This window comes from Onychostruthus taczanowskii, unplaced genomic scaffold (assembly GCF_017590055.1).
Source record: "Onychostruthus taczanowskii isolate IOZ18803 unplaced genomic scaffold, ASM1759005v1 scaffold7, whole genome shotgun sequence".
Classification (NCBI taxonomy): Eukaryota; Metazoa; Chordata; class Aves; order Passeriformes; family Passeridae; genus Onychostruthus; species Onychostruthus taczanowskii.
This window is the reverse complement of record NW_024504786.1, coordinates 9,087,993-9,108,748: the sequence shown is the minus strand read 5'-3', so window position 1 is coordinate 9,108,748 and position 20,756 is coordinate 9,087,993. Positions and strand designations below refer to the sequence as shown.

At 56.0% G+C, this 20,756-nt stretch overlaps 2 protein-coding genes across 3 annotated transcripts in view; one reads left to right on the top strand and one right to left on the bottom strand.

The window, feature by feature from the left end:
- IPO13 (importin 13) overlaps positions 1–16,539 on the top strand; it is a 31,586-nt gene extending 15,047 nt beyond the window's left edge. Inside the window, exons 3-20 of one of the 2 annotated variants that reach the window (XM_041421293.1) lie at positions 639–779; positions 932–1,073; positions 2,048–2,214; positions 2,570–2,690; positions 3,002–3,149; positions 3,695–3,876; positions 4,744–4,770; positions 5,435–5,569; positions 5,803–5,946; positions 6,317–6,397; positions 6,972–7,109; positions 7,183–7,279; positions 9,128–9,180; positions 15,064–15,130; positions 15,282–15,340; positions 15,458–15,547; positions 15,693–15,874; positions 15,993–16,539. In XM_041421293.1, the coding sequence (XP_041277227.1) occupies positions 639–779; positions 932–1,073; positions 2,048–2,214; positions 2,570–2,690; positions 3,002–3,149; positions 3,695–3,876; positions 4,744–4,770; positions 5,435–5,569; positions 5,803–5,946; positions 6,317–6,397; positions 6,972–7,109; positions 7,183–7,279; positions 9,128–9,180; positions 15,064–15,130; positions 15,282–15,340; positions 15,458–15,547; positions 15,693–15,874; positions 15,993–16,089 (2,071 nt within the window). In that variant the 3' untranslated portion in view covers positions 16,090–16,539. Of the gene's footprint in view, positions 1–638; positions 780–931; positions 1,074–2,047; positions 2,215–2,569; positions 2,691–3,001; positions 3,150–3,694; positions 3,877–4,743; positions 4,771–5,434; positions 5,570–5,802; positions 5,947–6,316; positions 6,398–6,971; positions 7,110–7,182; positions 7,280–9,127; positions 9,181–15,063; positions 15,131–15,281; positions 15,341–15,457; positions 15,548–15,692; positions 15,875–15,989 lie in introns of both variants that reach the window. The other variant, XM_041421292.1, reaches the window with a different exon arrangement.
- A 438-nt stretch (positions 16,540–16,977) lies between these two features.
- Positions 16,978–20,669, bottom strand: DPH2 (diphthamide biosynthesis 2). The gene is made up of 6 exons (XM_041421537.1): positions 20,504–20,669; positions 19,063–19,175; positions 18,739–18,959; positions 17,917–18,555; positions 17,610–17,795; positions 16,978–17,520 (listed from the first exon to the last, which is right to left on the bottom strand). Exons 1-6 carry the CDS (start codon positions 20,648–20,650, stop codon positions 17,390–17,392), a joined length of 1,437 nt encoding a protein of 478 aa, XP_041277471.1. The 5' UTR covers positions 20,651–20,669; the 3' UTR covers positions 16,978–17,389.
- Between the last annotated feature and the right edge of the window lie 87 nt (positions 20,670–20,756).

Here is a 20,756-nt window from a genome sequence, read left to right as displayed (position 1 = left end):
AGTGCCGCACTGGCCTGTGGCAGCCCGGGATGTGCCGGGGGGCCAGCACAGTCCCTGGGTGGGACTCCCCAGCAGTGGCTGCCCAGTCCAGCCCAGACGTGGGGCACAGTCTGGATGTGCCCAAGCTGGGGAGTCGCGTGCTTTCCCACTGGCAGCTTGGACTGCCTGTGTGCCAATCTGAGGGCATGGTGGGAAGGGCCCCAGGTCTGCCCTCGCTGCCGTTCTGCTCCACATCCATGCTGCTGTGCGCAGGCACAGCTCACTCAGAGCTGGTTGTGGCACTGGCAGGTTGGAGGTGCTGGCAGCCCCGCTGGCAGGTGTGGGTCTGTAGAGGCAGGGGTCCACACTGTGGTGCAGGGAGGTTTGCCCAGAGCTGATGGCCACTGCCTCAGCACTTCTCTTCACTTGCAGAGGCTCTGCTGCAGCAGTGCTCGGGGCTGCAGCTTTTGTCCTAATGCCACAGGCTGCAAGGAGAGTTCATGTAAGCAATAAGGGCTCCTGCATGCATCCCATTACACAAAGCAGCCTTCAAGTAGGCAGAGCTGCGCAGGAGCCCTGGGAGAGCATCAGGAGGGATGGATGGCATGGCAGCCCATGCCAGGGAGGATGCCTGGCACTGATTCAGGCTGTGCTTGCAGGTACGTGAACACCCTCCTTAAGCTCATCCCGCCCGTGCTGGGGCTCCAAGAGCAGCTGCGCCAGGCAGTGCAGAGCGGGGACATGGAGACGTCGCATGGAATCTGCCGCATCGCTGTGGCCTTGGGGGAGAACCACTCCCGGTGAGTGCTGGGGATGGTCCCTAGCAGGGGGAGTGAGCTTGGAGCAGCCTGCTGTTCTCCACATCCTGCTTTGTCCAGGACCTGCCCTGCACCCAGTGACACGTGTCAGGGCAGAGGAGCTGGAAACTCTGACCATGCTCTCTGCTTCCCAGAGCCCTCCTGGACCAGGTGGAGCACTGGCAGAGTTTCCTGGCCCTGGTCAACATGATCATGTTCTGCACTGGCATCCCTGGACACTACCCCGTCAACGAAACCACTAGCTCCTTGACCCTCACCTTCTGGTACACGCTGCAGGTCAGTGATTATTGTGGACAGCCTGCCTGGGCTCTGTCCTCCAGGCAGGGCCAGAGGCACCAGTGCATGGGGACTGGGGTCTGGCCTGGATTTAATTGGTCCCAGGGATTTGTGATGTCCCCACTCCTTGCCCTGCGCTTGCAGCTAGGGCAGGGCACATACCTAGGAAATGCTGGCCCTGTGGCTAGCTCTTTTGCCACCAGTCCTCCTTAGAAGTGTAAGCCACCCTTTAAGGGCCTCATTAACAAAACTAATTAAAAATTCATGTTAATTTTTTTCTTCCCAGCAGCAGACCTGGTTGTTCAGCTGCTTGCTGCGTGGCTGCAGCAGGCAGGAACAAGAGCATGGCTCTAGTGGCTGCCCAGTGTGGGGTCCCTCTCCCATGGTCAGTGTTCCCTGGATCAGCAGAGCAGCCCTACCACACTGTGCTCTAATTTTACCTCCCTTTCATCCCTCAGCTCCATTTCTCTGCAGTCCAGAGTGGCGTGGCAGAGCGTGGGCAGGGAGGGGAGCACAGTCAGTGCTGTGCCAGCAGCTCCTCTGCTGCATGAGGCCAGGCTGAGGCTCCCACGACCTCTTGCTGCTTCTCCAGATGGGTCTGAGATTACAGGTGCATGCAGGAGGGTGCTGTGCTCAGTCAGCTCTCTCACAGCAGCCTGAGGCATGCATGCTCCTGGTCTAGGAGTGCTCCCAAGGATAGGACATGGCAGGACACTGCCATGCCCTGTGATGGTGCTGTCTGAGGGTCTGCCCAGCTTCTGGGGCTTCTGGCATCTTGCCTCCAGATAATGCTGCCACTGCAGAAGGGCACAGCATCAAGTGAATCTTAGGGAGCTGGAAATGCAGCCTTCCAAGGTATGACAGGTCCCACCAGCCCTGGGAGATGTGCCTGAGACCCCTATGCAGCTGGCATGTTAGCTGTAGTTTCCTTTCCCTGCAACACCTGATGTGTTTATTCCTCCTCCTGCCTCCAGGATGATATCCTCTCCTTTGAGCCAGACAAGCAGGCAGTGTACCAGCAGGTCTACAGGCCTGTCTACTTCCAGCTGGTGGACGTGCTGCTGCACAAAGCCCAGTTCCCCTCCGATGAGGAGTATGGCTTCTGGTCTTCGGATGAGAAGGAGCAGTTTCGGATATACAGGTACAAGTGAGAGATTTGGATTTGCTTGTCAGGCAGGTGAGGATGCAGGGGCAGCATTCTGCCACCCTGGAGACCGAGTGCTGTATGATGAGCCAAGGAGGGACACAGAGGAGATTCCTTTCATCAAGAGCTGTTTTGGTTGTGGTGGTAATGTGAAAATGAGTTGGTTTGACTCATTTGGCAAAATTTTGGCACAGCACCAGTTACTCTGCCCAAGAGGCCATAGCATCACTCCATTGGTTGGGACAGTGTGCTTGTATGAGGCCTGTGCCCCGGAGAGAAAGTGATGTGTCCACACATGGAGCTCTGTGCATGGGTTGGGGGCAGCGTTTGGAGACACCCATGTTCTCTGCAGGGTGGACATCTCTGACACACTGATGTATGTGTATGAGATGCTGGGTGCTGAGCTCCTGAGCAGCCTCTATGACAAACTGGGACGTCTCCTGACCAACACGGAGCAGCCGTCCTCGTGGCAGGTGAGCAAGGGGACCCAGGGGTCAGGCTGACAGCTACCAGCTCTCAGGGACCTGTCCTCACCCTCAATGGGGCATCGAAAGCAAAGGGATGTGGCAGAGGTGAGAAGCATGAGCACCTTGCCAGCACACAGGCAGTCTCTCTGGGCTCTGCTGTGGAGAGGAATAGGTCTTCTACCTCCCTGTCCTTAGTTCTGCCAAGGGATCAGCCTCTTCAGTTACTGTGGGGGTGCTGAGCTGGTGCCTGGATCGGGGGCAGGGTTGGGCATCACGGTCAGTGCATGGCTCTGACAGTGCCTCTCCCACCCTGGCAGCACACGGAGGCCTTGCTCTATGGCTTCCAGTCCATTGCTGAGACCATCGATGTGAACTACTCCGATGTGGTGCCCGGGCTGATCGGCCTCATTCCCCGCATCAGCATCAGCAACGTGCAGCTTGCCGACACCGTCATGTTCACCATCGGTGAGTGGGATGGGGGGGAAGCCCCCTGGAGACCACATCAGCCCAGCAATACCAGTGGTGAAAAGCAAACTGGGCATTGTGGAATAGAGAGCAAGAACCTGTGGTGCAGTGTTGCTGTTTGTGTGTTGCGGTTCCCTGGGAGTTGCTGGGGAGCTCCCTAAGCTGAGGGTTCGCTGGTAGCAGCAGGCAAGGAGACTCCACACGGCTTCTGAGGGTGCTGATTAGATGAGGGTTTATTGGGGGTCCCACTCCTGAGAGCAGCATGGCTTGTGAGGGAGAAGGGGGAGGGAGGGGGAGAGAGGGAGAGCCTAGGGAGAGAAGGCCCAAGGGAGAGCTCATCTCCCCTGCACAGCTTAACAGGGAGATTCAAAGTGGACGTGGCATAAGACTTGGGCCAATGGGATTACAGGGACATGAGACTTCAGGGGAGGATCACAGGCTTGGAATAAACTGTACAGTTTTGAGGGGTGAGACAGAGCATACCATTTAAATAAAATACAACACCACAGTGCAGTCGTGCAGTCTGACCCCATCTGTGTATGCAGGATCCCTGTCTGAGTGGCTGGCTGATCACCCTGTCATGATTAACAACGTGTTACCACTGGTGCTCCAAGCCTTGGGCAACCCTGAGCTCTCCATCTCCAGTGTCTCCACCCTGAAAAAGATCTGCCGAGAGTGCAAGTACGACCTGCCACCTTATGCTGCCAACATTGTTGCTGTGTCACAGGTAGGAGCTGGATGCTGGATGTGTGATGGTGACCTGAGATGTGCTCTGTGCATGCTTTTTCCTTTGTAAGGACAGGACAGGGGGACAAAGGAGCAGCTCAGGGCATCTTGCTTGGCTCAGATTTCTTGCCTTTTTTGTTCATAGGCTAGTAAACCCATATGGCAGGCCCTGTGTCCTGCTGTGAATGCAGAAATGGCAGCCACTGACAGACATGACTGCCAAGGGGTCTGCTGGGGTTGCACGTGGGTGTCTGTCCTTCCCCCAGGGTTTTGTTTGCCTTATTGGGAACAGCTGTGCACCTGCCACACTACTAGTGCCACTGCTGGGCATCTTGGAGGTCAGATCACTGGTGTTCAAGCCTCTCCTTGGAGCCTGGGCTGATCCCTGCAGTGCTGGGGCAGCTTGTCCCATGCTCCTCTTGACTCTCAAGATTTGGGGCAGATGTGGCTCAGAGTCCCAAGACACTAGAAGTGCTGGACTTGGGCAAGTTGCCAGGACATACATGGGAGGAGAGAGGTGAAGGGCTCTTGAAAGCATCTGTGCTTTTAGAGCCTGGGGAACACTGTCACTGGAATAAGGAAACCCTGGCTGAGGTTGACTCCTTGAGCAATCCTGCTGCAGAGCCCATCCAAGCCAGGAGCTCCCCTTGCTGGGTGGCTGAGTGGCTGGCTCAGGGGGCAGGAATTTTAGTTCTTGCCTGTGGCAGGTTGTGGGGAGCACACGATGTTTGTCTGTGCCCACACTGGTGTTAGTTATCTTGACCTCCTGTGTCAATCCTACCACCTGTTGTCAGTCCTGCCTCCTGGAAGGGAAGAGCCTTTCTGCAGCACTCACCCTTCTCTTTTCCTCTCCCTTTCCCTTTGACAGGAGGTGTTGATGAAGCAGATTCACAAGGTAAGAGAGGCTGACTCACACCTCTGCTGGTTCTCCTTGCCCCCCATGCCCCCTTAGTCATGCTCAGCTGAAGACACAAAGCTGTCCTTACAGGAGAGCTCAGCACTGCATCCATGGTGTGCAGGATCAGGAGAACCTGCTGGCTGCCTCTTGCTGTTCTCCTGGGCTTCACTTGCCCCACACAGGCTGGGGTTGTGCTGGGAGAGTATGTCCCCTAGAAAGGGAGGAGGAGGAGGCTTAACTCTAGCAGTTCCCAGTCTCTCCAAACCCAAGGATACCAAGATTTCAAGGGGGAAGAGGGAGATCAGTGTAGGAACTGAGCCCCAGCCTTGCCTGTGACTAGGACAGGGTGGCTGTGACAGGCTGTGCAAAGGATGTGCCAAGTTAGGGTGAGTGATGCCAGCATGGAGATCTCTGGACACCAGCTGGTCTTTCCTTGGCAGGTGCTGGGAAGAGGCCAGGTGTGCTGAAGCCAGAGCTCCTGTTCCCTGGGAACAGAAGCTGTTAGGGAGCTGTTCCCCTCTCCTGCAGTGACATGCACCTAGAGGGACCCAGATAGAGCAGCTCAGGAGCTGCAGCACACCCAGCTGGGGCCCTGGCAGCTGTCAGAGCATGGGCTGTGGGCTAGGCAGTGACCTGCCCTGTTGTGTCTTCTCTGTCCCAGACAAGTCAGTGCATGTGGCTGATGCAGGCTCTTGGTTTCCTGCTTTCTGCACTGCAAGTGGAGGAGATCCTGAAGAACCTGCACTCCCTGATCACCCCCTACATCCAGCAGCTGGAAAAGCTGGCTGATGAAACGGTGAGTGCCTGTGTGCTACCTCCATCCAGAAGTGGTTTCCCCTGCTGGTTGTAGCCCTGGGGCTGCTGTGCTGAAGCAGCACACTTAAACAGGGGTTCAAGGGAAAGTACAGTGCAGGGAACCCCTCTCTGGCACTTTGCCTCTGCACTTCTAGTTCCTCAGCATCCCAAAGACATGACTATGATTGAGTAGTGCAGTCTTGTGTCATACTTCGGCTTTATTTTCCCTGGCAGCCCAATCCCTCCAACAGGCTGGCCATCATCCACATCCTGGGCCTGCTTTCCAACCTCTTCACCACCCTAGACATCAGCCACCACGATGACGACCATGAAAGCACCGAGGTCAAAAAACTGCCAGTGCAGCAAGGACCCAACCCCGTGAGTAGAACAATAGCTCCAAGTTCTCTGCCACAGACTGGCCAAAGCCTCACAACTCACTGCATGAGAGGGGGGCTAATGGGGAATGGAGCATGTGCCAGCAAGAGGGTAGTGCTAGTCTATTCCAGCTAAAATAGCTCCTTCAGCTCATCCCACCACTCCTGAGGTGGACAGAGGTGACTTGCCTCTTGGATGCCTCTTGGCTGGGTGCTACCTGCCAAATGTGAGCAGTGCCAGGCTGCTTCAGAAAAAAAGCTGTCCAGCTTTGGAGAGGGGTGGTGCCTGAAGGTTTGATTCCAGGCCATGCTTAGTCTTGAATTTCCCTTTCCCAGGGAGGCCAGTTCTCTTCAGTGTCTCTCATTCCTTACAGGTGGTGGTGGTTCTGCAGCAAGTCTTCCAGCTCATACAGAAGGTTCTCAGCAAGTGGCTGAATGATGCCCAGGTGGTGGAGGTAACCAGGCTTCACCTCTACATTGCCTGTCCTTGCTGACCTGAGAGGGGGACAGCAAAGGACAAACTCTGGGTGATGGCCTGTGAGAGGGATGTCTTGCTGGGTTATCTGGGCCAGTGCTGCTTGCTGTCACCAGCAGCGTCAAGTCATTCTTGTCTGTCTTGTTCCTTCATCAGCTCTGCTTCTCTCCAGTAACTGAGGTCCTGCCATGAGCAGGGAGGTGGGATCTACCCTACCTGTGTTCCCTAAGAGAACAGCTCTGTTCTGAACTGGACCTGTATCATCTGGTGCTTGTCCATTTGTTCAGTCCAGTAATGCCCATATGCAACATCCCTCCAGGCATTTCTCCCCAGCCCTTGGGGAGCCTTCCTGCTGCAGTGGGAAGGGGGTTTCCTGGTCACTGGGAGCATCCTGTGCTGCAGGGCAGGCCACCAGTATCAGAGCAGGTCTGAGCCCTTTGCCTGGCTGGTCCCTGTCCCCAGTGCCAACTCTTTGCTCCCCTGGGACTCACCCATTAAGCCTTGGGAGAGGTCTCCGGATGCCCATTGCTCATGCAGTCCCTCTTTTTCCACAGTCTGTCTGTGCCATATTTGAGAAGTCTGTGAAGACCCTCCTGGATGATTTTGCCCCCATGGTGCCTCAGCTGTGTGAGATGCTGGGGCAGATGTACAGCACCATACCCCAGGTCTCTGCCATTGAACTCACGCGGCAGGTATGGAACCGTGCCTGGGAGCTGGGGATGTGCAGGGCCAGCAGAAGCTTCAATCCTGCTCTCTCTTTTACAGTTGGTTCACATCTTTGCCCATGAGCCTGCCCACTTCCCTCCCATCAAGGCCCTCTTCTTGCTCGTTACCTCAGTCACACTGACCCTGTTCCAGCAAGGTACGTAGGATTAGCCCGTCTCCGCGCTGGGACTGTTGTCAGGCTTTTGCATGCATGGAGTCTGGAGGCGTCTTACCAGGAATGGCTGTTTTCACTCCTAGCTAAGCTAATTGGGGCCATCTCTGTTTCTTGGATTCATCCCAACCCCTGGAAGGTGGGTACCTTCCCTGCAGGCAACAGAAGCAGGAAACCCCTGGGTGCTCTGGGCCTCTGTACTGTTACAGCAGCCCAGGCTGGACATCACATGCAGCAAGGGTCAATCTGGAGCTGCAGTCCAGCTTGGCAGGGAGGCTGTGCCCACAGGAAATGTCGGGGCTTCTCTGGGGTCCACTGCTGCTTGTAGTGGCCTGAAATCAAGTGCTCATATGAGCAGGAGAATGTGTGTGTGAACAGCTGGAAAATTACTTTTTCAGAGTCACTGGTGGTCTCCGAGTCCCTGCTGTGATGCTGAGGATGCTGGTGTTCTCCTGCAGGGCAGGGCCCCTCTTTGGCTCACTGCCCACTCTACAAAAGGCAGATGGGGTTAGAACAGGGTCCTTTGCACCATGGCTCCCCTCAGCATTTTAGTGACCTGCCCTGTGACAGATAAATGTACATTGGAGCTGCTGGATCTGGTCCTTCAGCATTACAACATGTGGCCCCCAATGGGTCTTACCCTTTGCTCACAGCTGGGTGCCAGGTAGAGTGATGCTGCCCCCCAGCTCAAGGCTCAGAGCTGTCTAGAGAGGTGGGGGGAGAGACACGAGGAGCGCTGCTTCATCATCACACCACGGTCCGAGCAAATGCCGCTGTGCTGAGGTGTCACTGGGGTCAGTGACAAGCAAGCCAGGCTTCCTCGGATGTCAGGTCCCTGCTCGTGCCAGTGGCGTGTGGATGTGTCTGTGCTGGAACCCTTTTGCCTCGGTGCTGGGGAGCTGGCGATGCCTCCAGGCAGCAGCGGGCACGTCTGCAGGAGCAAAAGGGAGGGGCCAGAGCCCGAGCTGTGCCAACACTTGGATGCGAGCTTTGCTCAGGCAAGCGGCTGTTCAGCTTGGTGTGTGCCCAGGACTGTCCCCTGGGGTGGGGGCCAGCTCTGAGCAGGGCGAGCCCCTTCTGCTGAGCCCACGTGTGGCAGGAGAAGGGGGGCATGCCTGAGCCTACAAGGGCCAAGAAATGAGTGTGCACAGTCAGGTGCCAAGGTAGGGTGAGTGGTGCTGGCACAGAGATCTCTGGGCACTGAGCTGCTCTCTCCCATGAGGATGCTGGAGGAGACCTCCAGGAGAGTCCTGGACTCACCGTCCTGGAGAGTGTCTGGGAATGGGGTGGGAGGGTGTCTGTGCCAGGGTCTCCTGAGCAGCTGACGCTGGTGACAAGCATGTGCACGCCTGAGCCCAGCCAGGCCTGTCGAGCATTTGCTGAGGTGTTGTCGTTCACTTGCAGTTACCTTCCAGGACCAAACAGTGCTCTGAAGACACCTGCTCAGTCCCCACAGTGCAAAAGCTATAATTCTCCTTGTGGAGATGATGCTCAGCTAGCCCCTGCTCCTCCTTCTCTTCCTCCCCAAGGAAACGAAGATCTCCTCCTTGGCTCTGCAGCACCCAGGTGCTAGCTGGAGACCCTGGGGCTTTAGACCCTTTCCTTTGCAGTTTCTTTCTGTTCTTGGGTTCTCCAAGTTTCATGATTTTTTGTATGTTTTGTTTCTTTAACTTGCTTCAAACTGCTCATGTTGCCCATCCCCTTCCCCACACACCCCTCCTCCCTTACACTCCTGTTTTCACTTGTAAATTCTTTCTGTATCACATAACTATATGATGTTGAGTTGCTGTTTGTATGATTTTTCTCTTAAGTTACATCTTTATTATATTTTAGGGCCCAGGGATCATCCTGATATTGTTGATTCATTTATGCAACTCCTGGCACAGGTGTGTTTTAGTTTCTTATTCATTCACTTTCTGTTCTCTCTCTTTCTCTTTTTAATTCAATTTAAACCTATTTTTAGCTTTCTGTTGACAACGTTTTTTTTTCCTTTTAGTTGAATATCGAGTTTCTCCATCTGTTTCCGTGGAAGTTGAAAACAAAACATTCTCCTTTAGTTCTGGGTTCACACCATCCCCAGGGCAGTGCCCTCCTCTGCAGGCAGCTCCGGCTCCCACACCCCTGCTGGGCTGAAGCTGGCATGGGGCGCTTTGTGCTGCTGCTGCAGTCACCCTTGGGTGACAGACAAATTAGAGCATTAAGTGGATGTTTTCCAACCCACTTACTTGCCCTCTGATGGGTCCTCTGCAGTGGGGACAGGCTGAGCTGGCTGCCCTGCCCAGGGGCCAGTGGGAGGAAGCCCCTGCCCTCAGGAGCAGGCAGCTGCCAGGGTTTGGCTCTGAGCAAAGTGCTTGTGATGGCATCTGGATCGGGCAAGTGCCACATTGCCTCCTGCTCCAGCAGCCTCTGGGTGGTGGCAGTTGGTGTGCAGGAGCTGCTGGCTCAGTGGCGCACGGGGACAGTTTGCGTTGACGTGGCAGGGGCCGCGGGCTGGCACGTGGGCTGGCACTTGTGTCACTGCTGTGGCAGTGGGCAGGCAGGGCCAGTGCTATGCTGTGTGTGTATATACACCTGCCCAGTGTGCTCCTCAGCCCCCCATGGCCCTTAAGGGAGAAGCCCTGATGTCTGTCCTTGATGTACTCAGTGTCCCTGTCAGAGACGTGTTCCCTGCCCACCTACCCACAGGGTAGGTCTGTGCTGAGGAGGGGCCTGGCAGAATTGCTTTCTGCTCTGTTTCTGTGATGGGGAGACCTCTAACCACACGTGCTGGACCAGTGGCTGTGCAGGAGCACTAACCCAGGCTCCTCCCGAGCTGTGGCCATCCTACCCTTGCTGACAGCCCCGGGAGGGTGCCTGGCATGTGCTGGTGCTAAGCTGTCAGACCCCTCTGATCCTCCCATAGGTCTTGAGGGTTGGAGTGGGCAAGAGGGCTGCACCTAACCTCCCCCAGGCAGGGTCTTCTCCTCACAGTTATCACTTTGATGCCCAGAGCCTGCTGAGACCCATTGCATCTCAAAGCCATATTGCAGCTTCTTCCTCCCTGCTTTTCACCTTAGAAGATATAACATAATCAAGACTATCAGACTTGTGCTCTGCTTTTGGTTTTGGAAGCTGTGACTTTTTAACAAGGGTTTTGAATGTGATGGGAGGGTGGTAAATGGGGTCTGTGCATGAGGTTCTTGGTGGTGTCCTCACTGCTAGCAGGACCTCCATTCGAACACTGCCTAGTTTGGGGCACAGCATTTCTGTGGATTTATATGAGAGACCACAGAGAAAAGCATCTGAGAAGATGGCCACCTTGTACACATGGTGGGGAGGAAAAGCTGATGGGAGCCTGAGGAGCTGTATGAGTCTTGGAATGTGTAAAAGGTAATGTGGCAGTTCTGGGTAAAAAACCCTTTTCTGTTCTCCTTGAGTGGGACAATCAGTAACAGGAGGAAATCATGGTAAAGGATCCAGGTCTGGCAGAAGCGAATCGTCCTAAGAGGGCAGGGAAGCACTGGAAGATCCTGTGGGGATCTGTTGTTGCGTGGAGTTATTGAAAGGACCCCAGAAACCCATTGCTCTTGGAGGGTAGGTAGAAGTGATCCTGCCAGGGTGTAAGGCATTAGGTGACTCTGAAAGACTCTCCCAAGGCTACTTGTGCAATGTGCTGGCAGCTGGCCCTGTCTCATGTATGTGGATCTCCAGATAGCCATCAGAGGCACTCCTGCAGGAGCAGCTCAGAGGCTCCTACCTCCATGTCTTCTCCATCTTGGATCACTGTGAGACATCTGACATCATGCTGCTAGCCTGACACCGCCCACTCAAGGTCTGTTGTTTTCCTGGGCTTTGTATTCCTGAAACCCCATGAAGACCAAAGGATCCCATCCCTGTCTTCTCTCTTCATGCATAAATCTCAAGGTTTCCTCTTCCTTGGCCTGACCCTTCTCACAGAGTGATGATCTAGTGAGGTGCTTTACAACCCATCAAGAATTACCTTAGCATTCCTGACTGACTCCTTGTTCTCAGGACTTGGAGGGCTGTCTGATGGCAGAGATGGGTCCAGCCTGTCCTCTTCCACAAGACCATACACTGCAGTGATGCTGTTGAGGATGTGCAGATTGGAGGATTAAATTTAGAGGGAATTGCAGATCTCTTCAGACCAGATTTTTGTGTGGTGAGAGCTGTTTTTTCACCCAGCCTGCTCTGCCTGCAGACCCCTTGGCAAAGCAATGCATCTTCTGGAGCAGCAGTGAATTTGGATACAAGAGTGTGTCAAGGTGGAAATTTCCCACTTCCCTGACCATCTGTTTTTGTGTTTTGATCTGTTTTGATTGCCTTGGAGGAAATTAATCTTCCCTGTTTCAAGTTTGTCTGGTTCCTCCTTGCAGGCACTGTTTCTGCCCTCTCTGCCAGCAAGTACTGTCCCACCTTCTGATAACTCAGGAGAAGCTCATGAGGCCTGCATATCAGCTCTCTGTCGTCAGCACACACGGAACAATCTCTCTCTGTCAAATGATTCCTGCTGACTTTATCTCTGGGTTTGGTTGCAGCTCATGGAACTGCCTGGTTGTTGCAGGTGATCCTTTTGCCACAAAGTTAATTGGCGAATCATTCTTGATGGTGGCTGGCTGATCATGGGAGCTGCTGGCTTAAACCAAATGACAAAGTATCATACTATTCAAGGATAAAATAACCAGTCTGCCAAGGCTGCACAGAGCAGTGCCAGCATCCTGTTCTCAGCTGCTCCCTCCTTCCTCTGGTGCATGCTGGGATCAGTGCAGAGCATTGCTGCTGCAGTGCCCAGGGTGAGCATCCCACCTGGAGGGCGTGGGGCTCAGTTCCACCCCGGCAGCTGGAGCACCTCTGCCCAGGACCACATGCCATGGTGGCTGGGGCTTGCACCCAGGTCTGCGTTGGCAAAACCAGGCAGGTTCTGAAGTTGGGGAACCAGTGGGTATCACACATGTGCTCCTGGTTGCAGGTAGGATTTTGGGACTCTCCAGCCTGCCTTTCCACCTCATCCACCCCACCACAGAAGGGCTTCTCACTTGCAGACCTTGGGAGCGTTTTGGTGACTTTCCTGGCAGATCTTTGGGGCAGTCTGGGTGTGTGGGGCCTCACCGGCAGAAGATGCAGGATTGACCTGCTGTGATGGCACAGACAGTTCCTGGCCAAGCCAGCTTCATCCTCCAGCTCCCTCTCTTCATGATCTGGTCCAGGCTGCATGCAGCAGTCGTTGAGCTCTCCACCTGCTCCAGCCAGACTCAGAGAACCCCATGGAGGACATGGGTTCAGCATCCCCACGCTGAGGCTCACTCTCCTGCCTGGCCAGCCATATGTGCCCTTTTCAAAGCAAGAGGCTCTGCTCTGCCAGGTGTGGGGCCTGGGAAGAGACTGGATTCTGGACACTAAGGCTGTGTGTTTTGGAGGGCTTCAAAAACAGGCAGTGCAGCCCCCACTGTCCTCTGTCTACTGGAGGAGTGGGTATCCCTTCCATATCTGTCTGCCTATGAAGAAATGGGCACAGAAGAGCCTGCTTTGAAGACATCTCTGGTGGTGATCTCTGAGCTGCTGTGGAGAAGAACCCAACATTCCCTCAATGCTGTCCTGCAGGACAGTTGTTCTTGGAGAGCAAGTGCCTCTCTCTGCAGTGGCTGCTCATGCAGAGGATTTGGGGGGGACGTTTGAAAGCCCTCAAAGACCCACCCCCATGTGAGCAGAGGTGCTCTGGCAGGAGACAGGGAAGATGGGCTAGCAAGAAGAGGCCCTAGAGCTGGAGCAGGGTTCCTGGTGCTAGGAAAGAGTAGCTGGACATACCTGGTGCTCGGAAAAGAGTAGCTGGACATGCCTGGTGCTGCTTTTTTACAGGAGAAGTTCCACAGGACCCCATCTTGTGGGGGTAAAAAGCATCTCTCTTTACATTAGACAGACATACATGTACCCAGGTCTGCATTGGACTTGCACTCTGCTAAGTGTCTTATGGGAAGGAGCTGTCCCAATACTGACATGCTTTTTCCCCATGGCACTGATGGAGTGAAGAGCAGATGCTGCAGTGAATCTGCAGAACTTGGGGGGCTCTGCCTGCAGCAGGTCTGGTTTGGCTGGGAGAGGCACTCTGCAGGTAGGTGGGAACCTGAGCACATTGGAAGGCTTGTGCCAAATGGAACACCTGTAGCATGGAGGACTGAGGTTAAAGCCTGTGGCTGGGCAGGGCGGAGGAACTTGCAGCTGGGTGGTTATCATGGGAGCCAGCTGCCCTTGAGCAGCATGCTGCTGTGGGGAAAGGCTCATAGTCCCTGCTCTGGAGCTCACAGTAGGGCCCCAGCAGCGGTAGTGACCCAGGGCTAAAAGTATAACATCTCTTGCAAGCATTTGTCCAGCAGCAGCCTTGATGAGTGGATATGTTCCTAAACCATTGCTCAGCCAGCAGTTCACCCCTGATGTTGGTGCCAGTGCCTCAGGAGCAATGGTGCACAGCCTGTATATACACACACAGGTATAACGTGGCCCTTGGTTGCCCCATGAAGCTCTCTGCTTGTATCCAGCAGGGAGAGCTACCTGCAATTGTGCCATCTCCACCTGGTACAGCGATGCCTTCAGTGCCCAAAACTGAATGCTCTTTTGCAGTGTGTGATAAAAAAGGTCAGAAAGGAGATGGAGTAACTCTGAAACCTGCTCCTCAGCTTCTTGTTTTCCAGCATCTGTACTGGGCAGATGGCTCTGGACTTTCCCTGGAGGGGTGGGAATTAAATCTGTTTTGCACCAAGTAGATTTCACAGGGGCAGATGGCTGTGTGTCCTGGGTGCTGTTGACTGAGAGCTGTCCCTGCTTTTATCCCTGGGAAAAGGCTCAGAGAGCAGCAATGGCCCCACCCAGAGCTCAGCCCAAGGGCTGCCTGCCCTGGTATGCTGCTCTGTGAGCTCCCCGCACACAGCAGGGCTGCTCCAGTGCTATGGCTGCTGTCCCTGGTGTTGCAGTGACAGCAGGGCAGGAGGCATGGCTGCCATTCCCAGTGTTTTTCTGCAGCAGTGGGTATGGTGGTCAGGGTATGGATGTGGCTGCCTAATACAGCAGGGCTCACTGAGGCAGGTCGGAAACCCTTCCCATTGGGTGGAGGGTGCAGGCTGAAACATTTCCACCCAGTAAATGCTCAGTGCCAGCACCAGGGGGACTAAGTCATTGCACAAGGTACCACAGCTCAGGGTGTCTCCAGCAGCAGTGCCTGACCCGCACAGAGGCTGGTGGAATAATTGTGTGGCATTAAAAAACCCCAAGCTTTCTTGATCTCAGACTTGCTGCTCAGGAACTGCCAAGAAATGTTGGCATCTCATCATCTGGTGCAGTCTGGGGCTACTGCTTGAACCAGTTGCTGTGACCCCAGGGATGCCAGCATCTTCAGGAGAGGAGCAAAGTACACGGGTGGCTGGTCTCTGCTGAGCCCTGCATGGCTGCCCTTGTCCTGGGAGCAGTGCTGCTGCCTGATCTGCTCTGATAGGACAGGAGCCCTCTGTGTCTGAGTGTTTGCACACCACTCTGGCACCTATCCTCAGGTCCTGGGGTCAGCAGATCCTGGGCATAGCAAACTGCCTGGCTGTTTGAATGATATTCTGGGGAGGGGTAAAGTGATGGTTTCCTGCTGTACTGTGTGAATCTGCCCTTTCCTGGGGGTGTGCTCAGGTAAGTGTGTGTCCAGGCAGAGGCTGTCTGGGGCACCGGGTTCCTTGGAGGCTTCCTGGCTGCCTCTGCAGCGCTGGGTTCATGCTGCCTGTCTGTGTGCCTTGCAGGCTCTGAAAAGGAAGCCGGATCTCTTCCTGTGTAGCAACCTGGATGTCAAAGCAGTGTTTCAGTGTGGTGAGTACTATGGGTATGGGCACATGCTCCAAATCAGCCTGCTCCTCCTGTAGAGCTGGGTGCAAAACAGCAAAGGGCTGGGGACCACAGGGCTGATTTGGGATGGCCAGGGTGTTTTCTGGCTGCTAACCTCAGTAATTTTTGCCTGCAGGTGTCCTTTCACTCAAATTTCCCGAAGCCCCAACAGTCAAAGCATCCTGTGGCTTTTTTGTGAGTATGATGCCATCATGGAGTCCTGTCTGAGAGCTGGGAGTGGGGCTGAGGTTGGGCAGTGCTGCAGTGTGGAGCCTGTGCTGGCACTGAGCGAGCCTGGCCTCTGTGTTGCAGACGGAGCTGCTGCCGCGCTGTGGAGAGATCGCCCCGGTGGGACAGGTCGTGCATGAGAATGGCAAAGCACTGCTGCAGGCAGTGCTGGAGGTGAGAGATGCTGGACCATGGGCTCCTCAGGCAGCACTGGGCTCTATTCCTGAGCAGCAGTCCTACAGAGCCAGGGACGGAGAGCCCAGCAGCGTGGGTGGGAGCAGTGACAATGTGGCTCAGCACGTCATTTGCTCTGTGGCAGGGCATCGGTGGCCAGGCTTCCCGCAGCCTCATGGATCACTTTGCAGAAATCCTCTTTGCCTTGAACAAGCACTGCTTCAGCCTCCTGAGCGTCTGGATCAAGGAGGCCATGCAGCAGGATGGCTTCCCCTCGGCCCGAGTAACTCCAGAGCAGAAGGAAAACTTCAGCCAGCAGATCCTCAGGTTTGTGTGCCACTTGCCCTGGCAGCTGTGCCCCACGTTTCCCACAGGAAATTACACCCTTGCATGGCCCAGTCCAGCTGTCCTACTTCATGTTTGTCCCCTCCCTCTGTCTCAGCAGAGAGCGTGTGAACAAGCGGCGAGTGAAGGAGATGGTGAAGGAATTCACCTTGTTGTGCCGAGGGCTGCATGGTACAGAATACACAGCAGACTACTGAGCACCTGGCCAGGACCGTGGACGATTTGCCTGGACCAGCTCTTCCCCACAAGGAAAAGCCCCCCCATCCTCCCTGCCCTGCTGCAGTACGGCTCATAGAATAACCCTCCACCTAGAATTAACCCACTCGGGACGCTCCTCAGCTAGATTTGGTGGCCGCATCTCGGTGTCAGCATCTTTGTTTCCCCCAGCATGCTCCCTCCTCGCAGGGAACAGGAATGCTGGCTGCAGGAGGTGGTGGCGGGGCAGGGGAAGCCTGGGCAGAACTGCTCCAGCACAGGCTGCCCCATCCCCGGGCTACCAGCCCCTCCCCAGCCCTTCCCCGCAGCAGGGAGGCCACCCTGTGCCTGCAGCAGTGGCTGGCTGGGCGGGGGAATTTGCCCCCTGCTCATTTGTATGTGTGGTTGGGAGGGGGGAGGCCCTGCACCTAATTATATTAAGAATATTTCTATGTTGTGGCTGTCATTATTGCAATGCCCAGACTTTGCCTGCCTCTTCCCTCTGGGGAAGAACTGAGTGGAGGAGGTTAAATCAGGAGTGGGACACCTCAGTGTCTCCCAGGCTTTGGGAGGGATGGCAAAAAACAATCTGTCCTGCTTGCCCACCATGGAGCATAAACAGCCCTACCTCACATGAGAGGGGCTGGGCCCCACCCCTGCCAAACACAGGGTCCTTCCTGCAGCACAGGATGTGTCCACCCCATTCCCATTCATACGAGCAGCTGAGGGGCTTGTTCGTGCTCAGACTTCCCCTGCCCTCGCCCTGGTACCCCAGCCCAGCCTGTGCTTTTACTGTCAGAGGTCCTAGTTCTGGTTCTCTATTCCCTCCAACTGGTGTTAGCTGACACACCGGGCTTTGCTCCCCAGTGGGCACCATGATACGTTTTTCACTTTGGGGCATCTGTGCTCCTCAGCCCATGTTTTATTCTAAAAAACAGTTCATTCACAAATCCTTTTCAGCTTTAGTTAGCAGCAGTAGTCCACAAAAGCCTCAAGTCCCAGAACTGTCAGCTTTTGCAAAGTTGTGACCTTTCCATGTAGGGACAAAGCTGCCCTGGATGAAGGAGCCCTCAGAGACTGGGTCTGGGCCAAGTGCCTGTCTCTCCTGGCCCTGCTGCTGCCCTGGCCATGAGCCTTAGGGTGCCACAGGCATTCCTTAACACAGATGCAACTCCTGCTCTCCCACTGCACTATTACTGACCCGAGGTCACATCCAGCAAGGTGCCAGCAGTGCATCCAGCAGGAGGCAATGCCAGGGCCGCCACACAGCCCCGCTCCTGGTTGGGTGCCAATGCTGCTGCATCAGGGTTGCTCACATCCTTCATCCTCATAGGCAATGGCAATCCCTCGTCGGCCCTGCACAGCTTTGGAGACAGGGGTCTGTCCCAGCTGCTGCTCCAGGCCCCACCAGCTGCGGGACTCCAGGAAGGAGGCTGGGAGGAGAAAGGGAATTGTTAGGAGAACAAGTAGGTGGCACTGCCCCTGCACCAGCGCTCAGCCCCACCATGAAACCAACACAAACCTGCAGGGCTGATCTCTGCAAGCGCCCGTGTCTGGTCCCTGCAGGCCAGGGCGGTGCTGGGGGGCAGCTGGGAGGATGGGGGGCCACAGAGGTGGGTAGCACGCATCTTCCCTGAGATCAGCGAGACATCGGGAACAACCTCCTCTGCGGGAACAGCCGGTGGGAGCTCAACATGCGCACAGGCACCTGCCAGGGAACGGTAACGTTAGCCTGCTCCATCTATCCTGGAGCAAGCACGGCTTACAGGCAGGGCAGCTGGGTGGAAAGTGCCCTGGGAGGGTGTTGGGCAGCTATCTCTAGCTATTACCTGGCAGCAGGTCTCGGAAGTCTGTGAGGTAGTTCCCCGTCCACTCACGGGCTGGGTTGCAGGCCAGCTCCAGCTCATAGGGGGTCACAACAGGTCGGTAGAAGTCACTGGAGTCCAGGAGGGAGTTCTGAGCACAGGCCACCAGGACGAAGATGTCCACCTCCAGGAAGTTGGCCAGCTTGGCGGGGTTGGGCTTCCCCACGGCCAGTGTGTAGCTGCGCTTGCCAGCGCGGCGCAGCAGCTCCCGGAGGTGCTGCAGCACGGTCAGGTAGCCCGCCACGCCAAGGGTGCCCACCAGGATGCCCACCACACTGGCATCCCGGGCCCGCTCCACCAGGTACAGGCGCCGCATCAGGGCCCGGTTGACGTTGAGGGTCTCACGGCGGCCGCAGCCAGTGATGGGGTTGAAGGAGCTGAAAGGACAGCAGTTCCAGGTCAGCATGAAGCTGGTGAGGGCAAGGCTCTCGGCTCCCACGTAGAACATGGCATAGTCCTGAAGCCCTCCCGCAGCTTCCACCAAGAACTGGCGACCAAACTTCCGTTCCTCGCCAGAAACTGCGGGGCCAGGAGGGTCTCCACACAGCAGCCTGGAGAAGATGATATTGGGGTACTCGGGACGCAATTGCTGCTCCAGCTCACCTGAAGAAAGAGAGGAGTGGGAACAAAACTTGGCCATAGTCCTGAGGTTGAGAAGGTGCAACAGATCAGGGGAGAAGACAGAAATCAGTGTCTGGGGAATGAATGGCTGCTTGGTCTGACCCTGGCAGCTCTGCAGAGCTCAGAGCAGTAGCAGAGCCTCCCTCCCTGCCCCAGAGCACTCACCCATCGCATGGGCGTAGACCACATCGCTGAGCACCACCACACGGCTCTGCTGCTCGGGGTAGAGCTCCCGGAACGCCTGTGCGCAGCGCCCGACCTCCAGGGGCTGCTGCCCGAAGATGTGCAGCACCGGGAGCTTTCTGCAGGGGCTGAGGCAGGCTGGGCCGTAGTGCAGCACTGCCTCGGCACACACGTGCTCGGCAGCCACTTCATCCACGCAGCAGCTGCGAGGAGAACGCGGTGTCAGACAGGCTCTGCTCCTCCCTGCACCGCCCCATTCCTGCCCGCAGGGGAACCCCGGGACACCCCGCAGAGCCCCTCACCCACCTGCCGTAGGTGGTGTCTCCCAGCACGAACATCTCGGCCCCGGTCGCTGCCTCCAGCCGGCCTGCCACCTGCACCGCGTCTGCCAGGAGCTCGTCAGGGAACTGCAGGGCGACCTGGCGGGAACAAGGGGCGAGGCAGACGGGAATGAGGCACTGGGGACTGTGAGATGGAGGGGATAGAATGGATAGAATATATCCTCAGCAAGTTTGCCGATATGAAACTGGGAGGAGTGGTTGATACACCTGAAGGCTGTGCCATTCAGCGGGACCTTGACAGGCTGGAGAATGAAGCAGAGAGAAACTGAATGCAGGTCAACAAGGGCAAGTGTAGGGTACTGCACTGGGAGAGGAATAACCCCAAATACCAGCACAGGCTGGGGGCTGTGGAGAGCCAATGGGATCCTGGAGTGCATTGGGATGAGTGTGGCCAGCAGGTTAAGAGTGATGATCCTGCCCTTCCACCTGGCCCTCGTGAGGCACATCAGAAGTACTGTCTCCAGTTCTGGGCTCCTCAGTATAAGAAAGACAAGGAACTACTGGAGAAGATCCAGCAGAGGCCACATGGGGGTCTGGAGCATCTCCCTTGTGAAGAGAGACTGTGGGAGCTGGGCCCATTTAGTCTGGACAAGAGAAGACTGAGAGGAGATCTGTTGTGGTTTAGGAATGGTACTCCCCAGTGCAGTGCTCCCACTGAGCCTCTCCAAACCACGCTGCCACTCCCTTGCTCCCTCCTCTCCTTCCTCCTGCAGCAGGATGGAACAGAGAACCGGAGACACAAAAGGTAAAGATCACAGGTCAAGATCAGAGCAGTTTACTGGAAACAGCAATGCTATTAACAACAATATACAAGAGACAAATTATTCACACACGAGCGCTCAGTGCAGGGCTCTGACAATACCTGACCATGCCACACTACGGGGCCCAGGAAGGACCCCTTCCCTGTCCCCAAAAAGTGATGGGAAGTGGTACAGAGGAATCTCTGAGACGTGGCCACGTCCCCTCCTGGCCACTGCAGAAATTAACCCTGTCCTGCCTGGAACGAGGACAGGATCTCATTAATAATGTAAATATCTCAAAGGTGGGTGCCAAGAGGACGGTGCCAGACTCTTTTCAGTGGAGCCCAGCAACAGGACAGAGGAAGGAGCAATGGCCATAAACTGAGACAAAAGAAGTTTCACATTAACATGAGGAACGAGTTCTTTACACTGTGGTGGCAGAGCACTGGAACAGCTGCCCAGGGAAGTCGTGGAGCCTCCATCACCGGAGACAGTGCAAACGCATGTGGGCGCGTTGCTGTATAACCTGCTCCGGTGCCCCTGCCTTGGCAAGGGGGCTGGACAGGATGATCTCCAGGTCAGCCTCCCAACGCTAACAATCCTGTGAGGCACCGGGAGAGGGGGCGGCGCGCAGCCCCCGCCGGCTCCACCCTCGGTCCCACTCACCTTGCGGAACCCGCCATCCCGTACGAAGGCGGCGGCCCTGTCCATCTCGTAGAAGCCATCGAGGTCGCTCCGCGGTGCCGCCGCCACGGCCGCACACAGCTCCCGCCGCAGCGCGGCCTCCCCGTCGCTGCTGAAGGCCGCGGCCATGGTGGCACGCGGGACGCTGCGCCCGCTTCTGGGCTGCGGCGCGGAGCTGGCCAATGGCAGCTCGGCTCTGCATTCCCCGCCCCTATAAGCCCCGCCTACAAGGGGC